Below are 27,370 nucleotides of genomic sequence, written 5' to 3'. Positions count from 1 at the left end.
GGGTGACCGGTGCATGTAGTTCATCAGCGTTTTCTTCCAGAGTCCTGGGATCTGGACTAAGTGGTATTCCTTCTTCTTGAAGCAGTTCTCGAATACACCAGAGATGATTGTTTATATTGAGGTTGCTACTGCTGGTGGTACGGTTGGTGCTGAACATAATATGGCTATTTTCTATGTTGTTGATATCCACCTCTATAAGCAGCTTGACCTTTACCTCAATAGGGTTGAAAAAGCTGTTACACGACTCCCAGTGAGCTTGCCATCTCAGTATTGGTTTTAATACCCTGTAGTGCTTCATGTACATGTTTTCGAATAAAGATGAACCATTAAAAAGCATCTCTTTAATCTTACACTTCCTCTCTGGTCCGAATGATCTACAGTGTAGCCATCCCTTTCTCCATAAGACGGCAGCCCCTGCAAGTTATCTAAATCCTGTGGTAGCTACATCCTTAGATGCGTTTATAACCAATGCTGATTTTCGTTTTCTTCTTGTAGAATGGAGATAGATGTTTTGTCATTAGGTAAGAGATCTACTAGCGGTGCCAGGTCCAACCACATTTGACTGTCGAAACAGCCAAGAACAGCGAAGGAATTTGCTGCTTTAATAGTTGTTGCTGACATTACAAAGATTCTTTTGCTGATGCTGCCCAAGTGCCCACCCTCCCTTTCTGAATTCACTGTGCAGAGTGCAGAAAGGTTTCTCGATCTTCTAAGCACTACTTGTATAATGACAGAGTCCGTTTTGGAAAGCCCTGTTAGGCAAGCTGGAGAAGTTCCTAGTGCTTTAAGTTTCTTATCCAGAAGCAGAACCACTTATGAGACTGTGGCGAGCTTTCACATAAATATGTCTGTCGTTCCATATATTGTCAGTATTCAGTATTGACCATACTGATTTCTTTGGTGTAGACTTGAAATCATAAATGAAGAAGTCAATGTCTGGTTGGTAAAGGCAGATCAAAACGTTTTACATGCCTTCTCGATCATGGCATGGAAACGTGTTATGTTATCTGGTGGCGAATCTACAGGTGTCGGCATTGGGGAATTTGGCAAAGGACTATAGAGTCATTTCATTCTGCATTCTGGATGTAGCTGTCCTCTGTATTGGTTGTCATCAGTTGTAAATTCTTGTTAGTAATAATGGTGGATTAGCTGATTGAGGTGGTTGTTTTGTAGGTGGAGCTCTGGCAGGCCTATAAAGCCCAGCCACACCCAAGCACAATGCTCACTATTTTGAAGACTTTGATGCAGCCAGACCTCGTGGAGGTTTCTCTGGAGAAGTCCAAAGTTTCTGAATGGCAGAGTATCGTCTAACCAAAGTCCATGCCGCATTCAAAAACGAGTAGGTCGTACTCGTAGCGGTAAGGCCTTGCTGAATCCAAGTTTGAAGGAAGTTATTACTTCCAAAAGGTAACACGCTTTTATGCACAGTAATTCGAGGTGTTTCCGTTCACAGATGTAACGCACTCTTTTGGCTCAGTAATTCAAAGCGTTTCAGTTCACAGAGGTAATGCGATTTTGTGCACAAGTAATTCAAGGTGTTTGCATTCACAGATGTAAAGCTCTCTTTTGGCACAGCAATTCAAAGCGTTTCAGTTCACAGATGTAACGCGCTTTTGTGCACAGTAATTTAAGGTGTTTTACGTTCACAGATATAAAGGGCTCTTTTGGCACAGTAATTCAAAGCGTTTCAGTTCACAGGGGTAACGAGCTTTTGTGCACAGTAATTCAAGGTGTTTCCGTTCACAAATGTAAAGCGCTCTTTTGGCACAGTAATTCAAAGCGCTTCAGTTCTCAGATGTAACGCACTTTTGGCATGATAATTCAGGCGCTTCAGTTCTCAGATGTAAAGCGCTCTTGACATGATAATCCAGGCGCTCCAGTTCTTAGATGTAAAGCGCTCTTGGCATGATAATTCAGGCGCTTCAGTTCCCAGATATAAAGCGCTTCAATTCACAGGAGGAAAAGGTTCTTGGCACAATAATCTAAGTGATTTAGACTACTTGAGTAAAAGCACTTCCTGGTGTTATTAAGTAAGGCGCTTTAGGTTTAATGAGTAAAACCTTTTTGGCATTTATTATTATGAATGTGAAAGTATTTTTGGAGATAAACAAATCAAAGTTTTCATTGTTCTTTGAATTACTTAAGATATGAAAAGCATATTTAAGTCTTTGAGATTTTCTAAGTCATGATCAAAGGTTTATGTTGTGAATACATAAATGTTACAGGATTGATATTCTGTGTATAATCATAGTTCAACGTTCTTGCCATCTCTTGAATCTGAGGTTGTGTTTTACAAGGGGCTTCACCCTCATTTCAGTAGAGGTCTCCACCTGATATCTTGGAAGACATATTTAGTCAGGAGTCCATAAATGATTTACATTTCTATGAATGAGTAAATGCATATTGTTCTAACCTTTCCTTTTCAGATATCTCTCCCTGCTGTTCCCTTCCCTAATTCCCTTCCCCCGACTGGCTTCACCATAACTCTGTGCTATAATAGCTTTCTGAGTTGGTGGCGCCGAGAGGTGGGCCTTTTGTCCAACGCCATTCAGATCGCGAGGAAAGGGCCCCGTAACAACCCCTCTCAGTCGGGATTCAAATCAACCATAGCACCGAGACAGCCCACCTCGCCGCCACAGATGACATCCACACCCTCCTTGACCGAGGCGAGACCGTCGCCCTCATCCTCCTGGACCTTTTTGCCACCTTCGATACAGTCTCACACGACATGCTACACACCCGCCTTCACGATGCCAGCATCCAAGACTCAGCTCTGCAATGGCTCTCCTCGTTCCACACCAGCAGAACTCAGAAGGTCCGACTCCCCCCCTTTCTCTCGGAAGCCACCAATATCAGCTGCGGCATCTCCCAAGGATCCTTGCTGAGTCCCACCCTCTTCAACCTCTATATGACCCCACTGGCCGCCATCGTCCGAAGCCACGCACTCAACACCGTCTCCTACGCTGACGACACCCAACGGATAGTCTCCCTCATCAACAACCCAACCACCGCCAAGAACAGTCTCCACAAAGGAAGGAAAGCAGTCGCTGCCTGGATGAAAGACAGTTGCCTCAAACTGAACTTGGACAAAACAGAAGTCCTCATCCTCGGCTCCACACCCTCCGCCTGGAATGATTCCTGGTGGCCCACTGCCCACGGAAATGCCCCCACCAACCACGCCCGCAACCTCAGCGTAATCTTAGACTCATCGCTCTCAATGGACCGACAGGTGAGTGCAGTCTGTAGGAAAGTACCATCTTGCCTGGCATGTTACCCCCATTTTTCACTATATATATGTTGTTTTAGTTACATGTGTCACTGGAACCCTGCCAGCCAGGGCCCCAGTGCTCATAAGTGTGCCTGAATGTGTTACCTGTGTTATGACTAACTGTCTCACTGAGGCTCTGCTATCCAGAACCTCAGTGGTTATGCTCTCTCATTTCTTTCCAAATTGTCACTAACAGGCTAGTGACCAATTTCACCAATTCACATTGGCATACTGGAACACCCTTATAATTCCCTAGTAAATGGTACTGAGGTACCCAGGGTATTGGGGTTCCAGGAGATCCCTATGGGCGGCAGCATTTCTTTTGCCACCCATAGGGAGCTCTGACAATTCTTACACAGGCCTGCCACTGCAGCCTGAGTGAAATAATGCACACATTATTTCACAGCCATTTTCACTGCACTTAAGTAACTTATAAGTCACCTATATGTCTAACCTTTACTTAGTAAAGGTTAGGTGCAAAGTTACTTAGTGTGTGGGCACCCTGGCACTAGCCAAGGTGCACCCACATTGTTCAGGGCAAATTCCCCGGACTTTGTGAGTGCGGGGACACCATTACACGCGTGCACTACACATAGGTCAATACCTATGTGTAGCTTCACAATGGGAACTCCGAATATGGCCATGTAACATGTCTCAGATCATGGAATTGCCCCCTCTATGCCATCCTGGCATTGTTGGCACAATCCCATGATCCCACGGGTCTGTAGCTCAGACCTGGGTACTGCCAAACTGCCTTTTCAGGGGTTTCACTGCAGCTGCTGCTGCTGCCAACCCCTCAGACAGGTTTCTGCCCTCATGGGGTCCAGCCAGGCTTGGCCCAGGATGGCAGAACAAAGGACTTCCTCAGAGAGAGGGTGTTACACCCTCTCCCTTTGGAAAAAGGTGTTAAGGCAGGGGAGAAGTAGCCTCCCCCAGCCTCTGGAAATGCTTTCATGGGCACAGATGGTGCCCATTTCTGCATAAGCCAGTCTACACCAGTTCAGGGACCCCTCAGCCCTGCTCTGGCGCGAAACTGGACAAAGGAAAGGGGAGTGAGCACTCCCCTGACCTGCACCTACCCTGGGAGGTGCCTAGAGCTCCTCCAGTGTGCTCCAGACCTCTGCCATCTTGGAAACAGAGGTGCTGCTGGCACACTGGACTGCTCTGAGTGGCCAGTGCCAGCAGGTGACGTCAGAGACTCCTGATAGGCTCCTTCAGGTGTTGCTAGCCTATCCTCTCTCCTAAGTAGCCAAACCCTCTTTTCTGGCTATTTAGGGTCTCTGCTTTGGGGAATTCCTTAGATAACGAATGCAAGAGCTCATCAGAGTTCCTCTGAATCTCTCTCTTCACCTTCTGCCAAGGAATCGACTGCTGACCACGCTGGAAGCCTGCAAAACTGCAACAAAGTAGCAAAGACGACTACTGCAACTCTGTAACGCTGATCCTGCCGCCTTCTCGACTGTTTCCTGGTGGTGCATGCTGTGGGGGTAGTCTGCCTCCTCTCTGCACTAGAAGCTCCGAAGAAATCTCCTGTGGGTCGACGGAATCTTCCCCTTGCTACCGCAGGCACCAAAGAACTGCATCACCGGTCCCCTGGGTCTCCTCTCAGCACGACGAGCGAGGTCCCTTGAATCCAGCAACTCTGTCCAAGTGACTCCCACAGTCCAGTGACTCATCAGTCCAAGTTTGGTGGAGGTAAGTCCTTGCCTCCCCACGCCAGACAGCATTGCTGGGAACCGTGACTTTTGCAGCTACTCCGGCCTCTGTGCACTTCTGGCGGAAATCCTTTGTGCACATCCAAGCCTGGGTCAACAGCACTCTAACATGCATTGCACGACTTTCTAAGTTGTCCTCCGGCGGCGTGGGACTCCTTTGTGCAACTTCGGGTGAACACCGTTTCACTCCTCTTCGTAGTGCCTGTTCCAGCACTTCTGCGGGTGCTGCCTGCTTCTGAGAGGGCTCCTTGTCTTGCTTGACGCCCCCTCTGTCCCCAGACGCAATTGGCCACATCCTGGTCCCTCCTGGGCCACAGCAGCATCCAAAAACCCTAACAGCACGATTTGCAGCTAGCAAGGCTTGTTGGCGGTCTTTCTTCAGGAAAACACTTCTGCACGACTCTCCACAGCGTGTGGGATCCATTCTCCAAAGGAGAAGTCTCTAGCCCTTGTCGTTCCTGCAGAATCCTCAGCTTCTACTGTCCAGTAGCAGCTTCTTTGCACCCACAGCTGGCATTTCCTGGGCATCTGCCCATCTCCGACTTGCTTGTGACTTTTGGACTTGGTCCCCTTGTTCCACAGGTACCCTCGACTGGAAATCCATTGTTGTTGCATTGCTGGCTTGTGTCTTTCCTACAGAATTCCCCTATCACGACTTCTATGTCCTTTGGGGAACTTTAGTGCACTTTGCACTCACTTTTCAGGGTCTTGGGGTGGGCTATTTTTCTAACCCTCACTGTTTTCTTACAGTCCCAGCGACCCTCTACAAGGTCACATAGGTTTGGGGTCCGTTCGTGGTTCGCATTCCATTTTTGGAGTATATGGTTTGTGTTGCCCCTATCCCTATGTGTCCCCATTGCATCCTATTGTAACTATACCTTGTTTGCACTGTTTTCTAAGACTATACTGCATATTTTTGGTATTGTGTACATATATCTTGTGTATATTTGCTATCCTCATACTGAGGGTACTCGCTGAGATACTTTGGCATATTGTCATAAAAATAAAGTACCTTTATTTTTAGTATATCTGTGTATTGTGTGTTCTTATGATATTGTGCAAGTGACACTAGTGGTACTGTAGGAGCTTCACTCGTCTCCTAGTTCAGCCTAAGCTGCTCTGCTAAGCTACCATTATCTATCAGCCTAAGCTGCTAGACACCCTATACACTAATAAGGGATACCTGGGCCTGGTGCAAGGTGTAAGTACCCCTTGGTACTCACTACAAGCCAGTCCAGCCTCCTACACAGTCTCATCAGGTTGCTTCCACACCCTGCGCATGCTTCGTAAAATCAACAAGTGGATCCCTATCGAAGCTAGAAGAACAGTCACCTAGGCCCTCGTGAGCAGCCGCTTCAACTATGGCAATGCACTCTATGCCAGAACCACCGACAAGACCCGAAAAAGACTACTATGCATCCAGAGCGCCTTCGTCCGTCTCATCAAGAACGACCCTTGACACAGCCACACCTCAGTCTTTCTAAGAGATCTACACTGGCTGCCTATCAACAAGAGAATCACCTTCAAGCTCCTGAACCACGCCTACAAGGTCCTACGCGATGTTGGACCAGCCTACCTCAACCACAGACTGTCCTTCTACACTCCCGCCAGACAACCCCGCTCTGCCGACCAGGTCCTCGCCAACGTCCCCCGCATCTGGAAAACCACAGCTGGAGGAAGATCCTTCTCCCACATCGCCGTCAAGACCTGGAACACCCTCCCCATCCACCTCAGGCAATCCCCCACCTTGTCACAGTTCAGGAAGGACCTCAAGACCTGGCTCTTCGACTGATCCTCAGCACTCCCATCCCCCCAGCACCTTGAGACCCTCACGGTGAGTAGCCGCGCTTTACAAATCCCTGATTGATTGATTGAATTACACTGTACAACTGTGAGCACATTTGTACTATAGAAGTAATTGTGCTTTGGCAAGTCAGAATTTCTCACTTTAAAAATAAAGGTTTTAAAACAATACAACACTGACAAGGGGACAGCAAACAAACAACAGAAAGGCTATTGTACATTTACTATTTAAATAACACAAGCATTTCTCCTTTTTTAATTTCAAATAAGTAGCAGAAGATTTGGTTTCCATATACTTATCTTTACCAAATGGTATCTGCAGAGCTGAATGTTTCCAGTTCTGCTTTGAAGGAAACACATCAAATTTTTGGACCCATCTGTACCTCAGATGCAGTGATTTATCTGACTGGGGTTTATTTAGTCTAAACTCTATCAGAGTTCTGAATCTTCTTCCAACGTATACATGAAATTTATAGCATTTGACAGAAGGTTCAAAACCTGTTTTCAATTGTGCACCCCACAGTGGTCTTCCAAGAAACCCATGGATCACAAATTCTGCACCACAGAGAACCTTTGGATGGACTTTAATTTTCAAAACTGTAATTAAGGGTGCCGGCAATAACCCTACGTATTCAGAATTACACCATGCTAAACCTCCATAAGCTGCTAGAGCTCTTGAAGTTAACTAACAATGCCATGGCTTCATACTGAAGGCTATGACTAAATATTTGTAGGGACTTAACCATTCCACTGTATTACCTGCCAATGGCCCACAAAAGGTTTTCTTTATCCCCAAAAATCATAACCAATTTCCCATACAGATATTCCAATACCAAGGCAAATAATTTTGGGGACAAGACATCCTTGTTGCGGCCATTCTGGACCCAAATTCTTTATGACAGGTGGACAGAGATATCTACCTCAACTTGCATGCATTTAGACTTATGAAGGGTATGAAAACCTTGGGAGGAGAGCTGTTGAAATAATGTCATTTTAAAATGTCTTCTAGAGTAGTACTCTGTTGAACAAAACAAAAGCTACATACCCCAGTGAACTCAACAATTACGGACGGATCTCCCTGCCCCCGACCAAAGTATTAGAATAGCCATCAACCAACTACTCTCCTCACATCTGGAATGGAACCTTTTACTTGACTCCTCTGAATCTGGATTCCGCAGCAACCACATCACTGAGACAGCTCTTATTTCCGCTACCGATTACATCTGAGCCCTACTCGACCGAGGAGAGACTGCAGCTCTGATACCCTAGGCCTCTCAGCAGCCTTCAATAAGGTCTCCCATTCACACCCTCATCACAAGGCTGCACAGCATTGGTATTGAGGGAGCCACCCAAAGATGGATCGCTTCTTTCCTCACTGGAAGAATGCAAAAAGTCTGCATTCTCCCCTTCAGCTCTGAACCCAAGGAAGTCACTTGTGGAGTACCCCAAGGATCCTCGCTCAGCCCCATCCTCTTCAACACTTATACAACACCTCTGGCTAGCATTGCCAAAACCCACAGATTCAACATCATACCCTATGCAGATGACACACAACTCATCCTGTCCCTCTCCGAAGACACCACCAAGACCATCTTCCACAACCACATGAAAGATGTTGTCAACTGGATGAAGAACAACTGCCTGAAGCTCAGTACGGAACAGACAGAGCTTCTTATTTTTCAAAACAAGAGCTCCCCATTGGGACGCTTCCTGGTGCCCCTCAGACGTTGGACCTACTCCTACCCCCACTGACCATGCTAGGAACCTAAGCATCATTCTGGACAACACACGAATCAGGTCAACTGTTTTCTTTTCCTGCTTCTTCATCATCCGCATGCTTCGTAAGATATTCACTTTGGCTACCCCAAAAGATCCAGACGTACCATCGCCCTGGCCCTCATCTCCAGTTGACTGGACTGCAGTAATACTCTCTACAAAGTGACCCCAAGCTCACCTCTGACGACTACAGACCATAGAGAATGCTGCAGCCAGATTTGTCCTGGATCTCTCTTGATAAACCCATATCACCTCCTACCTCGGGGAACTCCACTGGCCCACATACTTGAACCAGTACCTGAACTTCCATCAGCCCACCAGACACCTCCACTCTGGGGCCCATTCTCTTACTCTCACCTCCTGCATTTGACATAGGAGATATAGAGGTCTCTCTGTCTCCTACCTATCAGCGAAGACATGGAATGAGCTACCCTCTCATTTACAGACCTCTCCATCTCTTCTAGAGTTCCCTGAAGAACATGGCTAATCAAATGGACCTTGCCAGCAACTGGCTTTGGAAATTGTTTTCATCAGTCCAGCATCTTAATTGATGTAAAATGAGTAAACCTTAGCTGCAGTATCTAACGCATCAGTCTATAATTTGAATAAAAATTGTGGTCACCCTTTTGAACACTCTTTTCCCAGTCAATCTTGCCTCGATGTGGGTGTATTATTTCAGACACAAAATAATATGTTGCTCTTATCTGCAGTTTTCTCTGTTTACTTTTACTTATTGACAGCTAATATGAAACCATATTTGTTGTTTACAAGGCGTGTGTTTGTTGAAACTCAACCTAGTTTTAAAGGAGTTCATAACAAGCTACAACCCAGGTATGTGTCTGTCCCATGCAAGCTTATTTAACCAGCCTCAAAATCAAATCTAGCAAAAACAGGATTAGCATGTCGCATAGCCGCTTTCTCGAATTTACATTCAAGCAAGTTGGTGATCTTTGAAACCACTGCACTGACATTGAAAGAAGACTAGCTTCCAAGGGTTAATAACTCAATGAAAAAATAAAAACTCAATAAAAGAATAACAGGGAATAGCCAATAAGCACTACATTCATAATGCAGAATTTTAAAGCTGTTACTTATGTTGTAATGAAAACCGGGACAAAAATAGATTCAGCTCGTTAGATCTGGCAGCTTTTTGGCGTGGCCCCCCTGTCATTTTGCCTTCTGACCTCCTGTTTTTACAGTTTACTGGACTCTGGTTTTGCTGGGTTATTGTCTTTGCACACTTTATCACTGCTGATCAGTGCTAAAGTGCAAGTGCTCCCTAGGTAAATTGTACTGTTGATTGGTTTATCCATGATTGGCATATTTAATTTACTGGCAAGTCCCTAGTAAAGTGCACCAGAGGTGCCAAGGGCCTGTAATCAAATGCTACTAGTGAGCCTGCAGCATTAATTGTGATACCCACACAAGTTGCCCTGTAAACATGGCTCAGACCTGCCACTGCAGTGGCTGTGTGTGAAGTTCTAAACTGCCAATTCGACACGGCAAGTGCACCCACTTGCCAGCCCCAAACCTTTCCTTTTTAGTGTCGAGCCTGCTTTGCATGCGCTTGCGCATGCGTATAGCAGGGAGACTCTTTTGTATTTAGAAAAGGGCTCCGAGCCCTGTCAACTTCACGTCAGTGCTTTTTATTGGTTCGTGGGCTTCCCTAATTAAATCGGCTTGCTTTCATTAGTCGAAGGCACGCACACGTCATGCCTTTTCCGGTGGCTAGCCCTCCTCGAGCGCAGCGACCAAGTACAGAAAACCTGCGAGGCTCGCTGTTTTCCATCGGGCTCGTGGACTTTTTTAAAACTAATTTACGAGCCCGATCTCGCTTGGCAGAAGTCGAGCGCTTTACCTACTTGATTTCACTTTTTCGGGTTACGTGCATAAATGCACTTTTGCCCGATAGGTGAAAAGTCGGGTTAGGAGTTTACAACGCGATCGGCTCTAACACGAGCAAACGCGAGACCCGATGCATTGTAAATGCTTGTTGTACATGTAAGGCACCCCTAAGGTATGCCCTATTTAGCCCCATGGGCAGGGTGCATTGTTTTTAAAAGGTAGGACATGTACTGGTGTGTTTTACATGTCCTAACAGTAAAATACTGCTTAACTGGGGTTTCACTGTTGCAAGGCCTATCTCTCTCATAGGTTAACATGGGGGCTGCCTTTAAATCACTTTGAAGCGCAGATTCCCTTTGAGGGTGGATAGAAATTTGGAGTTTAGGGTCTCTGAACTCACAATTTGAAAATACATATTTTAGTGAAGTTGTTTTTTGGATTCTGAGTTTGAAAATGCCACTTTTAGAAAGTTGGCATTTTCTTGCTTAAACCGGTCTATGATTCTGCCTGTTTGTGGATTCCACGTCTGGGTCAGTTTAACAGTCGGGCTGTTTACACCTCTCCTCTAGACAGTGACATGAAGGGAGCTGGGGTGTGGCCTGCATTCCTGATGAGCCATCTGACCTAGAGTGGAGGGAGGAGTGATCGCTGCACCTGAAAGGCCTGTGCCTGCCCTCACACTATGCAGTCTCCAACCCCCTGATGTGTTTCTGGGGCCTGGCCTGGACAAGGAAGGAACTTGCAAACACTTGAGACTTTGCTTTGAAGTTTGCCAACTTCAAAGGCAGGCTCCACCGAGCCGCTGCTCACACCGCGACCTGTGGGCTCTGCACTCTGGCATTGCCTTGCTCACACCACAGCCTGGGCATCCCCGGCGCCGCTGCTCCTGCTGACACTGGCACCGCTGCCTGCACCGTGGCCTGTGGACACCGCTCGTGAGATACACAAAGCACTGTGCTGTCCCGCAGCCCAGGTTCACTGATGCCAGCATCATAGATTCCAGTGTCGTCACCAGGGGTCCTTGCCTGCACTGTGGCCTGTGGACACCGCACATCACACTAACCCCACTTCACACCGCAGCCCTGGTCTCACCGAAGCCGCTGGGCGTGTCACTGAGCCGCTGCCTGCACCATGACCTGTGGGCACCGCACGTCGCATCATCCCACTTCACACCGCAGCCCTGACACTATCCACGCCCGTGCTCCTGACTTCATCAGCCGGAGTTCAATCTACACCACGTGTGAATTCAAGGGCCCGACGACTCCCACACAGACTTCGGAACCGACACTGCGACGCCTGCGAAGCTGCTCTCTGGAGCTCACTGTGAGGATCACGATGCCCCGCAATTACAAAGGTACTGTTTGCGGGTCTTTCAGACACCATAGCTGGCCTGCGACGCCTCGTCCGGCCTGAACTGTTGGTTTTGTTGATTACGACGCCGTGATATCCCCAGGTGGAGGTATCGACTTCAAGGAACTGTAATTTGGAGTAAATCTTGCAGAATTCATATTTTTATTACTGCATGTTGGATTTTATCATATTTGGTCTTGTTTTATATAGATAAATATTGGCTATTTTTCTGAAACTGGTGTGTTTTTCCTGTGTGTTATGTGCAAATGCTTTACACATTGCTTGTGAGATAAGCCTGACTGCTCGTGCCAAGCTACCAAGGAGGTGTGCAGGGGTTATCTGGGTGGGTATCTCCCTTATCCTGACTAGAGTGAGGGTACCTACTTGGACAGGGTGCAAACCGACTGTCAACATAGACCCCATTTCTAACACAGCTCAACCCTTTTGGGAAACATAGCGAAATACAGGTTCATAGAGAGAGCTATGATCGTTTAGGTAAAATAGCCCAAATAGGGCTAACAAATGACACATCTTCCCAGCAAATGCTGAGAGTCCCATGTGTGATAAGGAGTACAGGAATATCATAAATATTTTTTAGGTCCACCATAGTGGGATCCTCTACTGCAGGGTTCAATTTTAAATTAAAATTACATGCAACAATTATTAATGAGCACAGAAAATGTTTAGTTAAATCTGATGTGAATAACTGCCAGCATTTTTCTACATTGACTCCACAAAATGTATATGCACATTTATCACAATGGTTTATTGTCATGTTATGCAGATTTGTAGTATGTGCTATCACCTGAGACAATATCCTGACACTGAGCAGATCAGAGTCATGCCAAACATAGTTTCTAATGGTACTAGACAAAAAAAAATTGGTCTTCAGCTTCTGGCAGAATTCAAGAAGTGAGGAGGAGGCTCTTATGTGTAGTGGCAGGCTGCTACATGCTTTAGGGATAATGTAGGAGAAAGCATGACCGCTGGACCACTGGATGTGGTGCTCTGTATGTGTGGGATGTGTGTAAGTAAGAGTCTGAAGAGTGGAGGTGCATGGAAGGTTTGTGAACACAAAAGCGATTGCTGAGGTATGCTGTGTCCAGGTAGTAACTTGAAGGTGTGGGTGAGGAGTTTTGAGTTGTGCGTGTTTGTGTATGGGGATCCAGTGGAGCTCCTTCAGGTGTGGTGTGATGTGGCGTAGGAGGTTGGGAGTGATTTTAGCCACAGAGTTCTGAATGGTCTGCTGCAACCTAATGGTGATTTTTTTGTTGGTCCAGACATTAGAATTGTTGCTGTAGTCTGGTTTGCTTGTGATCAGAGTGCATGTGACAGTTTTATGGGTGCTGATTTGGAGCCTTTTGAAAATCTTCTTCAGCATTTTCAGAGCATGGAAGCATGAGGCGGTGACAATGTTGACATGAGCAGTCGTGTTGAGTTTGCTGTTGGTGGTGATGTCAGTCCTAGCTCTGTTGACCACATTGTAGAATCCCACCGTGAAGTGCTCTTCCCATAGGCCGTGATTTCAGTCCTGACCGTGTTCAGCTTTAGGTAGTTGGTATTCACCCCCTGGGAGATTTCAGTCATGCATGCATTGAATTTGACCAGGGTACTGGGTGTCTTGTCATTGAGGGAGAGAATGAGCTGTGCGTTGTCAGCGTAGCAGAGGACCTTGATGTTGTGAGAGTGGGAAATGCTGGCTAGAGGGATCATGTATGCTTTGAAGAGGTCAGGCTGAACGAGGATCCTTACAGAACTCTGCAGATAAGGTCATGGGCACCTGAGGTGCATAGTGCCGGGCTGACTATGTTTTTCCGGTCAGGAAGGAGCAGATCCTTCAAAGTGCATGTCCTTGGATTCCCATTTCTTGTAGGCGTTGGATGGGGTGGGAGGATGTATCACATGCTGCGGAGAGGCCTAGGAGGATGATGGCCTCCATGTCTCTACTGTCCATAGTCATGAGGATATCATCCGTGGTGGCAATGAGGGCAGTTTCTGTGCTGTGGCTGGGTTTAAAACCAGACTGAGTGGTGTTGAGGAGTTGGTGATTGTTGAGGGATTCAATGAGGTGTTGATGATTTGTCTCTAAGACCTTGACCGGGAATAGTAGTAGGAACATCAGTCTGTACTTGGCGAGTGTTAAAGAGACTCAGAAGGGTTTCTTCAGCAATGGGAGGACTGGTGCATGCCTCAAGTATCTAAAGGTTGCGGAAGAGGTGGATGCTTTCAGAATGGGTGTGAGCATGGTCCTGAAGGGTTGCAGTCCTCCGGAGTAGGCATAGTGGGGGAAGAAGTCTGATGGGGCCTCTAAGACGATGGGCTTCATGGTGGTGGCAGTTTCTTCTAGGGTGATTATGAGGCAATTGCTTAGCATTGGTTCTTTGGATAAGATCGGTAGACGTTTGACAAGGTCTGCTGGATCCCGTTGTGTGCTGTAGTTGCTGTCAACTGCAGTGATTTTGTTGTGGAAGAATTGAAAGAAACTGTTGAGGCAGTCTTCAGGGGAAGAGGGGAAACGAGTTACAAGCATCTGCTTGTGAGGTGAAATCCTTCAAAATGGTGAATATTTGTTTGCTTATGTTGATGCTCGCATGGATGCAGTCCGCCCGAGAAGCTCTTTTGGTGGTCCAGATCATTTGGTGGTAGCGTCTTAAGGTAGATTTGAATGTGCTCGACTGTTTTTTCTTGGCTCATTCTCGATTTGAGGTCGAATTGTTTAGAATCGTGTTTCATCAGTTGGAGTTCGCAATGTGCCAATTAGTCTGGGGTCAGATGTATTGCTGCGGTTGAGAGGCCCAGGGAGTCGGCGCAGAAAGTAATGTATTTATTGGATTTCTTGGTGATCTTGAGAAGACTGTTGCTGTGTTCAGCTCAGTGGGTGTTGAGAATGGTGTTTCAGTCCTTGTCAGTCATACTGTTCCAGTTGCGGTGGTCTAGCTGGGATCGGGGATGTTTAACTTGACAAGGGTGTGGACTGTTCAGGAGACAAGTGTGGGATCATTTACACTGATGTTGTAGAAGGTAGTGAAAATAGAGTCTAGGAATGGTTCAGCGATGTGGGGGTATGTCCCTTTACTTGTCTGATGAGGCCCATAGCTCCAAGATGAGTGCATCTGAGTTGGGGTCAGCATGGTCTTCCAGATGGAAGTTAAGGTGTCCAAATAGGATATTTGGGTTTGATTCTTTGAGTACAAAGAAAACAAGCTAGCTCAGAAGCTTTAATTTAGCAGATTACTTGAGTTGAATATGAAGAGTACTCCTTTGGTGTGTAGACTGGATCAGAGAGGCTTATCGGTCAAATTTATGCCAGAGTTGAAGACTGCAGCTACCCGGAGTGGCATTTTCATTGGACTCCATTAAGAGGAGACTACCAGACTAGAATGTCTTCCTACCATATTGCAGACATTTAAATTTGCACAGAGAATCTGGGAAATAATCTAAGAAGACTATTAAAGACAAAATGGAGGCCAATTCTGCACCTGGATCCAACAAGAGCTCTATTAGCTTATGTAATTCCTTTCACATCTGTTTCTGGACAACAGAGTGGGATACGTCAGATCTAGGCACCATGGAGTCCACAATCCCCAATGGAAAGAGGGTCAGCTAGAGAATTATTCACCAGCAGGACTTGCTTCCACTATTCGGCCAGACTCCTGAGATCCTAGAGGCTGAACTGGGAAAACCGATGCAAATTATTGCTTCTCATTGAAGTCAAACAGCAGAGCATGTACATATTGGTTCTTTGCACATCCTGATTTGGGTTAACTTCCCATGAGGACTGGCACTGTTGGGTATACAAATAAGCTAGCTTTGTGTGGACTGGTGCCACTTATAGCTAAGTGGGACTCCCCTTCTCAAAGACAACCATTCTTGAAGACAGGGTTATCTGTGGTGTGGTCGAGGAATTAGAAGATGTGCCTACTTGTCAGAATGGGACTAGTAGAGACCTCGCACAAGAGAATCTAGGCTCAATTCCCTGCTACAAGTCTTTGGAGTCACCTAAGGAGGTTACAACGTCAGCTGCACATGGAGGAAATTAAACTGGCTCATCCTCTTGGTGCACTAGATCCATAATACATCAGACAGAATGATAGACTGGTCTTGTCCTTCACAGCAACACCAGCCAGGGGTTTCCAAGCCGGACAAAACGCTGGCCTTGACTTGATGGTGCATTGGAGTATCCAAAGCAAGGAATATTCTAGTCCTGAAACGGCCTCAGGTCCAATGTTTCCCCCCAGTAACTTGGATCCTGAGCAGAGAGAACATTCAAAGGGTGGCAATCTAAAATAGGATGAAGGCCTCCATACTTATTCGGCACAAGGAGTAACAGCAAGTCCAAATTTCTCGAGCCGGAACAATCTCTATTGCTCTATGGACCTATACAGCCTGCACTTCTTAGAAGAAGATTGGCAAGTGGTCCTTTGAAAAATCTTCTGATGTGGGTGAAAGTTGCAGTGGGTGGAAAAGGAATGGCAGACCAGAGCCTCGCCAAATTGTTTGAAAAACTAACCTGGTGGATGGTATATTTTACCGCTGTTGGAGTAAATGTCCAAGTCTTCCCCCATAGGGTAATCATGTGCCACTAACAGCAAACTAAAGTGACTTGAAGATCTGTGGCCAGAGGAAAAGGGGACTGGGAAGTTTACTGTCCTTGGTGGCCTTGACTTTGTCTGCTTAATCCCTGCCCCTAAAAGGGCTGGTATGCCTGTTGCGGAGATAGTAGACCTGGGAGTTGCCGGTATGCCAAACTCCAGGGGGAGTCTTGAAAGGGGGTTAAATTGCACATAGTGCTGTCTCACCAAAGTGGAAAGGCCTATAGAGAACTAGGTGGCCCAATGCTGCAACACTGAATCAGCCTTCTCGCTTAAAAGGTGGGAACCACCAAATGGAATATCCATCAGAGGCCTGCATGCTACCAGAGAAGCCTGTGTATTTCATCAAAGAGTGGTGTCAAAGCTTTATGCTAGTGCTGGTTGGATTGGCTTGAAATTCCTCAGGCCCTGCTGTCAACATTTTGCTACCACATCCCATAAAGCATGGTAATATCACACTGACAAACAGCTGGCATTGAATGAGTTGAGGGCTAGGATGGCCACAGAAAACATCTGTTTCCCAAACGCTTAGACCAAGTGCCTATTAGTATGTTCATGAGGGCTACATTAAATGAGGCTCCCAGGTTGCAAAAACCTGAGTTAACAAATTAATTTTGACTTCCATAGTTGCCAGCTGTAGGTCTGATATCTCTGTTATCCATCTCATCACAAAAGCAAAGGAGGCACTCTCTTCCTTTGAACGCCTACGGGAAGAACACAACTCAGAGTCTTGGGAAGTGTCCAGCCGACAGGCCTCCTTTAAATCCATATACAGGTTCTTATCATCGTAGTATTGAGCAAAATAATCTGTCATCTCCATTGTTATCTTCAAAGGCTAGCTGACTCTGATCAAAGTCAGAACCAAAAATTTGTTGGAGTGCTGGGGTGTCATTCCAGGGCAAAAGTATGGTTCTGTCTGAGTTGAACTGAACTGAGGCAGATTGGCATACGAAGGCATGTAACACAGGGAACTGATGTTGACACAGAGGTGCGCTTATATATAGCTCCATCGTCACATGCGGGAGGGACAAAGTAAATGTATAGTCCCACCTACCGGCACCCACAAACTATGCTTTTTAAATCTTCCATTTCCAGTGTGGTCCTTCATCAACCAACAAAAGGGGAGTGGAGCTCCAGACCCGCATTCAAAGGTGTGGAAAGAAAAGAACTAACATCAGCGTGTAGAGGTGGCACCTATATGCTGCTCCACTTCGTTAATTCTGGTGTGAAACAAGATCTATGCAGTACGCATGACACCACCTAGTGATACACCAGAGCACTGCTATCCAGATCCAGTCTGGCACATGAGGAATATTCTAAAGGTGAGGAATCTGTGGTTAGAAGTATTCATCCGAAAAGGTTTTGTTAGATTGAGAGGGAAATTTGCCTTAGGACTACTCATACAAAACCACAAATCTTCCTGGTGGGCAGAAGTTTCCCCTGTTTTGGATTTGCTCTGTTAAGTACCACAGCAGATTCAAACAGCTTGGTATAGTTTTAGGGAGACTATGGCACTCAATCAAGATGGGCCCAATCATGCATTCTTTAATGGTGTTTATATCTTCAAGTTCATCATCTCACTGCACAAACATGTCCATGACAAATAAGACACATCCATCTCTGTTGAAAATGTACATTTTATTAAACAAGTCCAAATATAGAATCAGTGTGTCAAGCACACACGCTACATGCTTTTATTACATATCTACAAAGATTCACGGTTGTGTCCCGAACACCATCCACTTTTATTAAACTTGTGCAAACATACATCACATGGCCAACAATGCTGGCAGCTAACCCACTGGTGCAGTGATGCCTGGCTGTCACAGCTACTGAAGAATCATATACAAAAGTTGAGGAGGGAAACTTACAAGGTTCAGATGTGCAGACAGTGACTCTGAAGGCTAACAAGGGGCTTGGAACGTTGAAGGGGTTTTATAGTAGCAAGATACCCGTGAGGGCAGATGGGGTGGCAGAGGCTTAGCCTGTGCTTGCTGTGACCCACTTGGCAAATATTGAGTTTCTAGCTGTGTTGGGGGACATTTTCACTTAACAAGATACTCCCCGCACCCCAAGAACACTTTTGGCAAAATGCATAACTGGCCAGGATACCATGTTATATCAGCCTGCCTTTCAGAACGAAATCCTTACAGTGGGGTTGATGTCTGAAAAGAAAAATAGAGATGTCCCTGAAGAACTGAGTTTTTTTTCCCACTGAATGGGAAGAGTAGCTTTTTCATGTTCACAAAACAATGCCTTATGTGGCAATTGCAACATAAAAGAACAGCTAGAAATCCACAATCAAAAGAGGGTGCACCTAGGCTGAGCCATTCAGTGCAGTAGAACTTACAGGCATGTGGTGGCTGGCCCTCTGGCCAGGGGTTTCTATAACAGTCGAGCATACTGGGGATGTGGCGTAGAAACGTTGTGGCCCCCAACCTGTGCATGAAGCATGGGAAGCAAAAGATGGATGGAGTGGGGCATCCTCTAATGTCTTGAAGATGCCCTATTTCTGACAACTATTAAATTATTCTATAAGAGTTCAGCAGGTATGAAACCTTAGAGGGATCTATAGCCAAGCATTCAAGAAGCCCCACAATATGAAACAGTAGTCCATAACAAAGTTTTACCATCGCACAGTTGGCATCTAAAATGATGTTTCTACAACCAAACTCAAGATTGAGGGTTATGGTGCAGAACCAACTTCCCTGAAACAAAGTGACCTTGGAGTGGACAAATTGCTCCCTTTCCCAAAGTCCAATGACCTGAGAACCTCTGCTGGGTCAATAAGGAGCCACCAAGCCAGGTATGATTTATGCATTCACAGATCACGCTAGAAAGCAGAGGGAGTGGGGAAAATAAATACATGTTTTTCACAACCAGGCAAATGTAAGACTCTACTCCCGCCCCCCACCCCACAAAAGGCAATCCTTGCTCTAACTAGAATGTGTGACAAAGAATAGTTGCAGCCACTTATATAGTTTGCAAGTATGGGGCACTGACAGTGCCCAAGACAGTGCTGTGTTAACCATGCTTTCTTCTAACCATCAATAATGATCTCTGCTTGTTTTATACTATTTAGGATTATGTTCAATAGATGACAGTGAGAAGGGAAAGATGCACTTACTGCAAGAAAGACCACCAAGGGGTTCAATGTATTAATATTAATCAGATTTATTTATCCACATAAAAGTCATGCACCTCCAAGAAGATGCATTTCAAGAATCCTTGATCAAGTCATCTTGAGGGTCATGGTGTGTAAGCCAAGTGGTGCAAGATATGTAGTTTGGAGGCCCATTAAAAAGACTCAAATTCAGCAAAAATGACACAAGGTTCAAATTATGTTCAAGGTCTACCTTAAGACCTTAAGAAAAAAAAAGTAAGCTACCTTTGAGTATCTCTCATTTGCACCATGGCCCAGGAAAGACTATGAACAAGACTTAGCCCTTTAGAAAACCAGAGAGTAGTACAGTGTTTTTGAACTTGAAAGTCATTTATTATGTCTGTCGGTGCCTGGAAACGTGCTGAGAGGGAAAGCCTTCCAAATTCTTGCATGTAATAAAGCATTTCAAAAGAGACGTTTACCATGCTCCTGGGACCACCACTTAAGGAAGTGCAGCTTTTGATATGGTCGACAATGAGAAGCGATACCTAGATCACAAGAGACCCTGTCTTCTCTCTTTATCGTCCCCATTTGGTGCACCAAAGGTTCGCTATGGCCTTGCCCACAAACACAGGAGAAAAACGGTACACATCTTCATATAAATCATTCCCAAATGGGAAGTGAGTCTGCAAGCCCCCTTATTGTGGAGTGCACAAAGAAGAGAATACTGGCCCCAGTGGTTGTACCAGGAGGGACATGGGGCAATTGTGGTAGCTCACTGACAGAGGTTGTGGCAGTCCAACCGCCACATTACGAGGTTGAAAGGCAGACCCACCAACCTACCGACGTCGCCGCTGGGATAGGAGATCCTGATGGGCTGATGGCGGTGCTGAATACACCCTGGTTCTCTGCCAGTCTTTTCATAGCAGTTTCACTACCATGAAAAGGCTGGCGGAGAAAAGGTGCAGGGGGCGACAGGGGGGCCCCTGCACTGCCCATGCCTGTGGCATGGGCCAGGGTCCCCCTGCCCAGCACACTTGTAATGAGCACTGTTTGTGTGCAGACGAGGGTGCTGGTGTCCCCTGGGGAGAAGCTTTGCCGCTGGCTTGATTATGAGCCAGCCATAATGCTGCTGCCACTTTCCTGCTGGGATGACCAAAGGAGACCTTGGTTTCCTCAAGTCAGCCCAGCAGGAAAGTCTTAATGGGGCCGGCAGGGAGGTAGTCAGCACGGTGGCAACCACCCTGTAGGGAGTTTGGCCAACGGGTGTTCTCGTCCGCCAAACTCATAATTGGGCTTTATGTCATTAGTCGATATTGCAGATAAAATATCCTTGCAAACTGATCTTAAAACACAATATTGGGATGTAAACTCCTAAATTCAACTGGCTATGTAAAAGTATGCTTGGATTGTTGACAAGCAGGCCACAGATATTGGAACCAGGCTGGCTGGCAGTATTTAATATCTGTAGCTACTTAAAATGAATACTTGGCGAGCTGTAGATGTTGGAAGCCTTGAATGTCCACAAGGCCACACATCTTTAATAAACATTTTTATATTACATTACAAGCCCTACGATGGACTGGAGGATGGCCATTTCATTCATCCTTTTAAGGTAGAGATAGAACTGTAGCTGTGCCCTGTTAAGGTAGAGCTGTGGCTGTGCCCTAAATTATGTTCTGTTCAATCCTGTCACTGCGCATGTGACTGAGAACTCTGTAGTCCACCTCTTGCAGGTCCAGACAGATCAGGGACAGCTGTGGGTGCAACGTGGTGACATACTCCTGATCTCTGTGAGTGAATCTTCTCATCTGTCTGGAATCTGGAGGAAAATCAAAAACAATCGGTCAAAGGCAAACAGTGTGGATCTCACTCACTTGCAGGCTTGTGAACGATCAATAAAAAACGCTTTTTTAAAATATATGTCTTGTAAATCCATCCTGTCAATGTTTCATGAAAATCAGTATAATTCTCAATTCAGCAAAATAAAACATAAAAATGTGTAATTTCATGGGTGAAACCAGCACAATAATCTGCTTAAGTGCTTATCTCTATTAGTACTGGTCGTACTTTAAGCCTCCTCTTTCTTCACAGAAAGTATGTTGTCTATTCCCCGATAAATTAAAGCAATTGTGTCAAAGCACTGAAAAATTATGTGAGACTTTTCAACTCTACTGATAAAGATAGCATACGTAAATTGGCAATAAGCAGAGGGCATTGAAGATGGAGTCTCTTGAAGGAATTGTGGCTTGGAAGATGTTACTGTAGAACCTTAACCCTTTGTTTTTACTCTTACTCCCAGCTGAGCCCAATCATGAATAAACAAGGGGAATAACAGCACTATCACTAGAAAGTATCCAAGTAAGAATGGGCCTGGGTTATAGTTTGGCGGACGGGAATTTACTCCGTTAGGGCAGCAGAGTAAAGTACTCAGTCACCCGGCAGGAATACCCATCTGCCAAATTTAGAGATGTCTGCAGCCCCAGCAGGCATCTCTTGCTTTTTACAGGAATTGCCGTCACAGCAATTCCTGTAAATGCACTGAAAGTGTGACAGACAGCTCCATCAACATGACAGAGCAGTTTATGAAAACTTTCAACTTTTTTTATTTTCAAAAAGAAAATCTGGCAGTGACGGACAGTGAAGACTGGCCATGTTTTCGCCCAATCTAAAATGGGTGGGTAAACCCATTGCCAAACCTCCGACTGCCCTTACTCCGTTTGAGGTGTATGTAGGGCAGCAGCAATGGGGTAATTTCCCCTGCAAACATATGGTAGTTGTGCCCAACTCTAAGTGAGGTGGGAGGAACTTGGCTTTGTAGAGAAGGTACTCCGTCACCGTTGCAACAGAGTACCTTCTTCACTAAAGTGCAAATCATGCAGAATGTTCTTTAATATTAGGCTGTGCAAATTCGATCCAAACCTTCATGTGATTTAAACACAGCCTAATTGATGCTAGTGGCTTGTACAACATCCTCTTTCCACAATCAGTGGTCCCTCTAGAATGCGCAGGCATGCACACTACTTGCTCCCAGCATGCACACACTCCCCCCAAAGCACACACTTCACTACTCCAAGCAGGAGACGGATCATCAGCTACTGAACAGAAAACCTTGTTTGAAGCTGAAAAATTATCATTTCCTTGGATATGAAATGCTAGGAGCAGTGGCAGAATGTTTACAAGGCCGTGCGGATGAGCAACATGCATGCAAAAGGACTTGGAGTCTTCCTCTAGTCCGCACAGGTTTGGCTACAGTGGGTCACAAAGCTATGACCAGGCAGCTGCTACACATACTATTCTATCAACGTATTATATGAGGACACGTTTTACGTCCTACATATGGAGAATCGTTATACAACTGAATCTGGTTGTGGGGGGAAAAACACAAAGGTCGATAGACTGATTAAGGTGGAAGTGAAACACTACTATAGGGAGAAATTTGAGATTGGCGCAGAGGATAACCCTATCCGTAGGTACTGGGAGGAAAGATATTCTTCCAGGGTTGATGCCTGAAGCTCACTGACATGCCTGAGTGAGGTGACAGTAAGTAGAAATGCCACATTCCAAGAGAGGAACTGAAAGGGACAGAAATGGAAAGGCTAAAAAGGAGGGCCCATGAGTCAGGTTGAGATTCCATGAGGATGCTGGACCTGGGGAGGAAGATCCTTGATAGCTTAAATGACCAGTATTCTGAAGAGAGGGATGTAATGTCTATTCTAAAGGTAGCCAGAAACGGCAGCCAGGTGTAATCATAGGGAGGTAAATGCTAGACTATACTGTGGCTTTCAAAGGATCAATATCTTTTGATTGACAGTAGTACATACATCTGTCAGGATGTATTCGCTTAGGGGCCTGAGGTCAAGAATGGGCCTGGGGGACCTGTCTTTATTTGGGAAGTACTGCGAGTACACTCTAGAACCCTACTGATGGTGAAGGACAGGTTTTACAGCCACTTTGAGGAGCAGCACTTTGACCTTCTCCTTGAGTAACCTTTGTTGTTCTGGTGAGTGTCTATGTTTGAGAGGTGGAATGATTGGAGGCATGGAAATGAGCTCCAGACAATAAGAATATTTGATAATATCCAGCACCCACTGGTATGAGGTGACTGCTTGCCATGTGGGAAAGAAGCCTTGTAGGCGCCCGACCTGCGTTGTGTGGTCGGGGGGAAGAATGGGCAAGTCAGGGTTTGGTGACGGTTGTAGCTCCTGTTGGGGAGCTACCGTTGCCACTAGAATTATTACCCCTATAGGACCCTCTAAACAAACCTCAGGGAAAGACTGATGGCCCTGGGTGTGTTAACAGGATGTGGCAGTTTCAGGGAAGGTGATCTTTGAGCCTCCACAGTAAGGGGTGTGGTGAAAGGAGCCGCAGAGAGCAGACGTTGGAAGTGCCCCATCACTTTGGCTGTTTCCATATCCTTTTTGATCTTCTCTAAGGTTTAGTCCACTTATGGACGCATGTGAAGCACGGGCTGGGGTACTGTGGCCACTTGCGGACCAAAGGGATGATTACCATCAAAGGGCATGTGCAGCAGGTTCTATTGAACGTCTGGCTTAAAGCCAGAGATACAGAGCCAGGTGTTTCTGTGTAGCAGACACTAGATATTCCTCCCCTTGGCAGCAGTGTCTGCTGCATCTAGGGCACAGTGGAAAGTGGTGTAAGATATGAGCTTGCCCTCAGAAACTATGGGGGTGATTCCGAGACCGGCGGGCGGCGGAGGCCGCCCGCCAGTCTACCCCCGACAAAATACCGCTCCGCGGTCGCAAGACCGCGGAGGGTATTTTGAGATTTGCCCTGGGCTGGCGGGCGGCCGCCAAAAGGCCGCCCGCCAGCCCAGGGCAAATCTACCTTCCCACGAGGACGCCGGCTCCGAATGGAGCCGGCGTAGTGGGAAGGTGCGACGGGTGCTGTTGCACCCGTCGCGTATTTCAGTGTCTGCTTTGCAGACACTGAAATACTTTGTGGGGCCCCCAGGGGCCCCGCGGCACCCCCTACCGCCATCCTGTTCCTGGCGGGAGACCCGCCAGGAACAGGATGGCGGTAGGGGGTGTCAGAATCCCCATGGCTGCGGAGCGCGCTCCGCAGCCATGGAGGATTCACCCGAGCAGTGGAAAGTCGGCGGGAGACCGCCGACTTTCCGTTTCTGACCGCGGCTGAACCGCCACGGTCAGAATGCTCGAGGGAGCACCGCCAGCCTGTTGGCGGTGCTCCCGTGGTCGGTGACCCTGGCGGTCACCGGCCGCCAGGGTCAGAATGACCCCCTATGTCTTGGCCCCTTTTGCGATACTCCTCTTGGAAGTATTGGAGGAGCTCCCAGTGGGCATGATCATATCTAGCTAGAAGGCCGAAAGAATTAGCTATAGGCCATTGGTTGGTCGATTGTGCAGCCATCCTCTTCCCTGCTGCATCTATGCATTTACTTTCTTTTTCCAGTGACAGTATGTGGACCTCCCCTTTTTGCAGGGTCATTCCCAAACTTTGTCTTTTCCCTCCACTTTTTGCTGAATTCGTTTTTGTTGGCTTTAGGACTCTGAGCACTTTACCAGTGCTAAAGTGCATGTGTTTTCTGCCTAAAACATACTAACATTTGCTTAGCCACAATTGGCATATCTAATTTTCTTATAAGTCCCTAGTAAAGTGCACTGCCTGTGCCCAGGGCCTGTAAATGAAATGTTATTAGTGGGCCTGCAACACCGATTGTGCCACCCACTTCAGTATCCCTTTAAACATGGCTCGATCCTGCCATTGCAAAGACTGTGTGTGCAGTTTTAAACTGCCATGCCCACCTGGCAAGTTAACCCTCTTGCTGGCCCAAACCTTCATTTCTAATGCATATAAGTCATCCCTAAGGTAGGCCCCGGACAGTTCCAAGCGTAGGGTGCAATGTATTCAAAAAGTAGGACATGTATTTTTAAGTGTTACATGTCCAAGTAGTGCAAAACTCTTAAATTTGTGTTTCACTACTGCAAGGCCTATCCCTCTCATATGATAAGATTGAGATTGCCTTATTACATTTTATAAGGGTAATTTCCAATAAGGAAGAGATGGGCTCCCCAAGCTTGGCATCTCTGGAGTCACAATTTAAAATCACAGCGCATGGTGAAGTTGGATTTTAAACTGTAATTCCTAAAAGGCCACTGTTAGAAAGTTGGCATTTTCATACTTTAACCAGCTGGTGCCTTCTGCCTGTCTCTGAACACGTCTGGGTGAGCGACAGCAGGGCCGCACACAGAGAGAGCACAGGTGTGCCTGGGAGGCCATCTGCATGTTGATGGACGATCCTGGGCAGGAGGGGAGGGAGGAGCTGACACACCTGAATGGACTGGGCCTTGAGCCCTCACAAAGTGCTGCATAACCCCCTGTAGTGTGTCTTGATCCAAGGCAGGAAGTGTAGGGACGTTGTGCACTTCAAAGGCCTCTCTCTGAAGTCTCCACCACTTCAAATACACCACTGGGTATAAGAGCTGGACTTCTGACCCTACCAAATCACTACACTTCTGACTCTGAGGGCATCCTACCAGAACAAAGGACTGCTGTGCTGCTGAAGGGACTGTCAATCTGCTGGACTTTGTTGGACTCCTGAATTGCTGTGCCTGCCCTGCTGCTCTCTTCGCCTGGAAGTTAGAAGGACTGGACCTCCATCTCTACATCCCCAGTACCAAAGTGACTCTAAGGACTTCCTGGCTTGTGGTTTCTGCAGTTGTTTCTACAGAAATCCATGCGTCGTTGCTGTGCCGATTGGAACTACCACATCTCAGCTCAACACTGAAGCATAGCCGCTGACGACAAAGACATTGCAACATCAACTGCATGGTTCGCTCGGAACCAGGGTATCGCCCTCAGCCCTGACGACACACCTTTGCATTGCTGGCTGCGTGGCTGAATAATGATGATGCATTGCCTTCATCAGAGAAGGTTCGACGGTGCACCGTTGTTCAAGGACATCATATCACCGACTGAGCTACTCGAGGATGAGGCATCCCTGACTGCACGGATCAGAACCAACACATCGCCTTCGAGGATGACGCAACCTTCCACACAAGGCACTTTTTCAGCAGAACAAGGTAGGTCCCTGCAGCCAGTCCACGCTCAATCACTGGAAGCCTGAACATTTGGAGTTATCCTGGTCTAGAGTGACCAGATAGGCCTGTTTGTCCCTTTATGTTTCTAAGCACTATCTGCAGATAATCTTTAAAAATGTGTATCTCAACTTCTATTGATTGGAATTTTGTTGTCTTGGTCTTGTTTTGTTCTTTAAATTAGGATCTATTTGTCTAACATGTTGTGGAATATGTCTGTGTGGTGTTTGCACTCTTTTACTGTTCTAAGTGTTGCACAAATACTTTACACATTGCTACCAGAAGCCAAGCTACATGTTAATTTAAGGTGTGTATGGTGTGTATCTGACTTACCCTGACTAGGATTGTGGTTCCTGCTTGGATGGGATGCATACCTCTGCCAACCACAAACCCAAATTCTAACACTGCCATTCCCTCCGGCCTTGGAATTGTCTCGCTTACGGGAAGCAGTGACCACCAGAGAGTCAGGCTGGAGCTGACCGCAAATATAGGTGGTATGAGAAGGGGAGACATCATATTTTTTTTATCCTTCTCCACCTCAACGCAACATCTCAAGTCGACTAGCACAACAATCATGAAGAGTCTTCTTGGGGCAGAAAGAGCAGCAAGCGTCCAGTTGTCCTTGTGTTCCAGCGACAGGCACAGATAGCAGATCTGATTAAGATCGTTCCGAGGATAATTCACATGGCAGCGAGGTCAATACAGGAATGGAGTCCGTTCAATCACCATTGAGGAATGGGGGGAGACAGATGGAGAGTTGAGAGTAGACCCCGTAGGGTGATGCCCAGAAGGGGCCGTGGTTGGCCCAGACTCCGCTTGAGCGAAGTAACCAAACGTCA

General features: G+C 46.5%; 1 protein-coding gene across 1 annotated transcript in view; it reads right to left on the bottom strand.

The window, feature by feature from the left end:
- Positions 1 to 17,966: 17,966 nt before the first annotated feature.
- CTC1 (CST telomere replication complex component 1) overlaps positions 17,967 to 27,370 on the bottom strand; it is a 158,280-nt gene continuing 148,876 nt past the window's right edge. The window contains exon 24 of the mRNA XM_069216790.1: positions 17,967 to 21,274. Coding sequence (XP_069072891.1) covers positions 21,120 to 21,274 — 155 coding nt within the window. The 3' untranslated portion in view covers positions 17,967 to 21,119. The remainder of the gene's footprint in view (positions 21,275 to 27,370) is intronic.

The sequence above is a fragment of the Pleurodeles waltl genome, chromosome 12, assembly GCF_031143425.1.
Source record: "Pleurodeles waltl isolate 20211129_DDA chromosome 12, aPleWal1.hap1.20221129, whole genome shotgun sequence".
In the NCBI taxonomy this organism is placed as follows: domain Eukaryota; kingdom Metazoa; phylum Chordata; class Amphibia; order Caudata; family Salamandridae; genus Pleurodeles; species Pleurodeles waltl.
The sequence above is the reverse complement of the archived record's forward strand: the minus strand, read 5'-3'. Positions and strand labels throughout refer to the sequence as shown.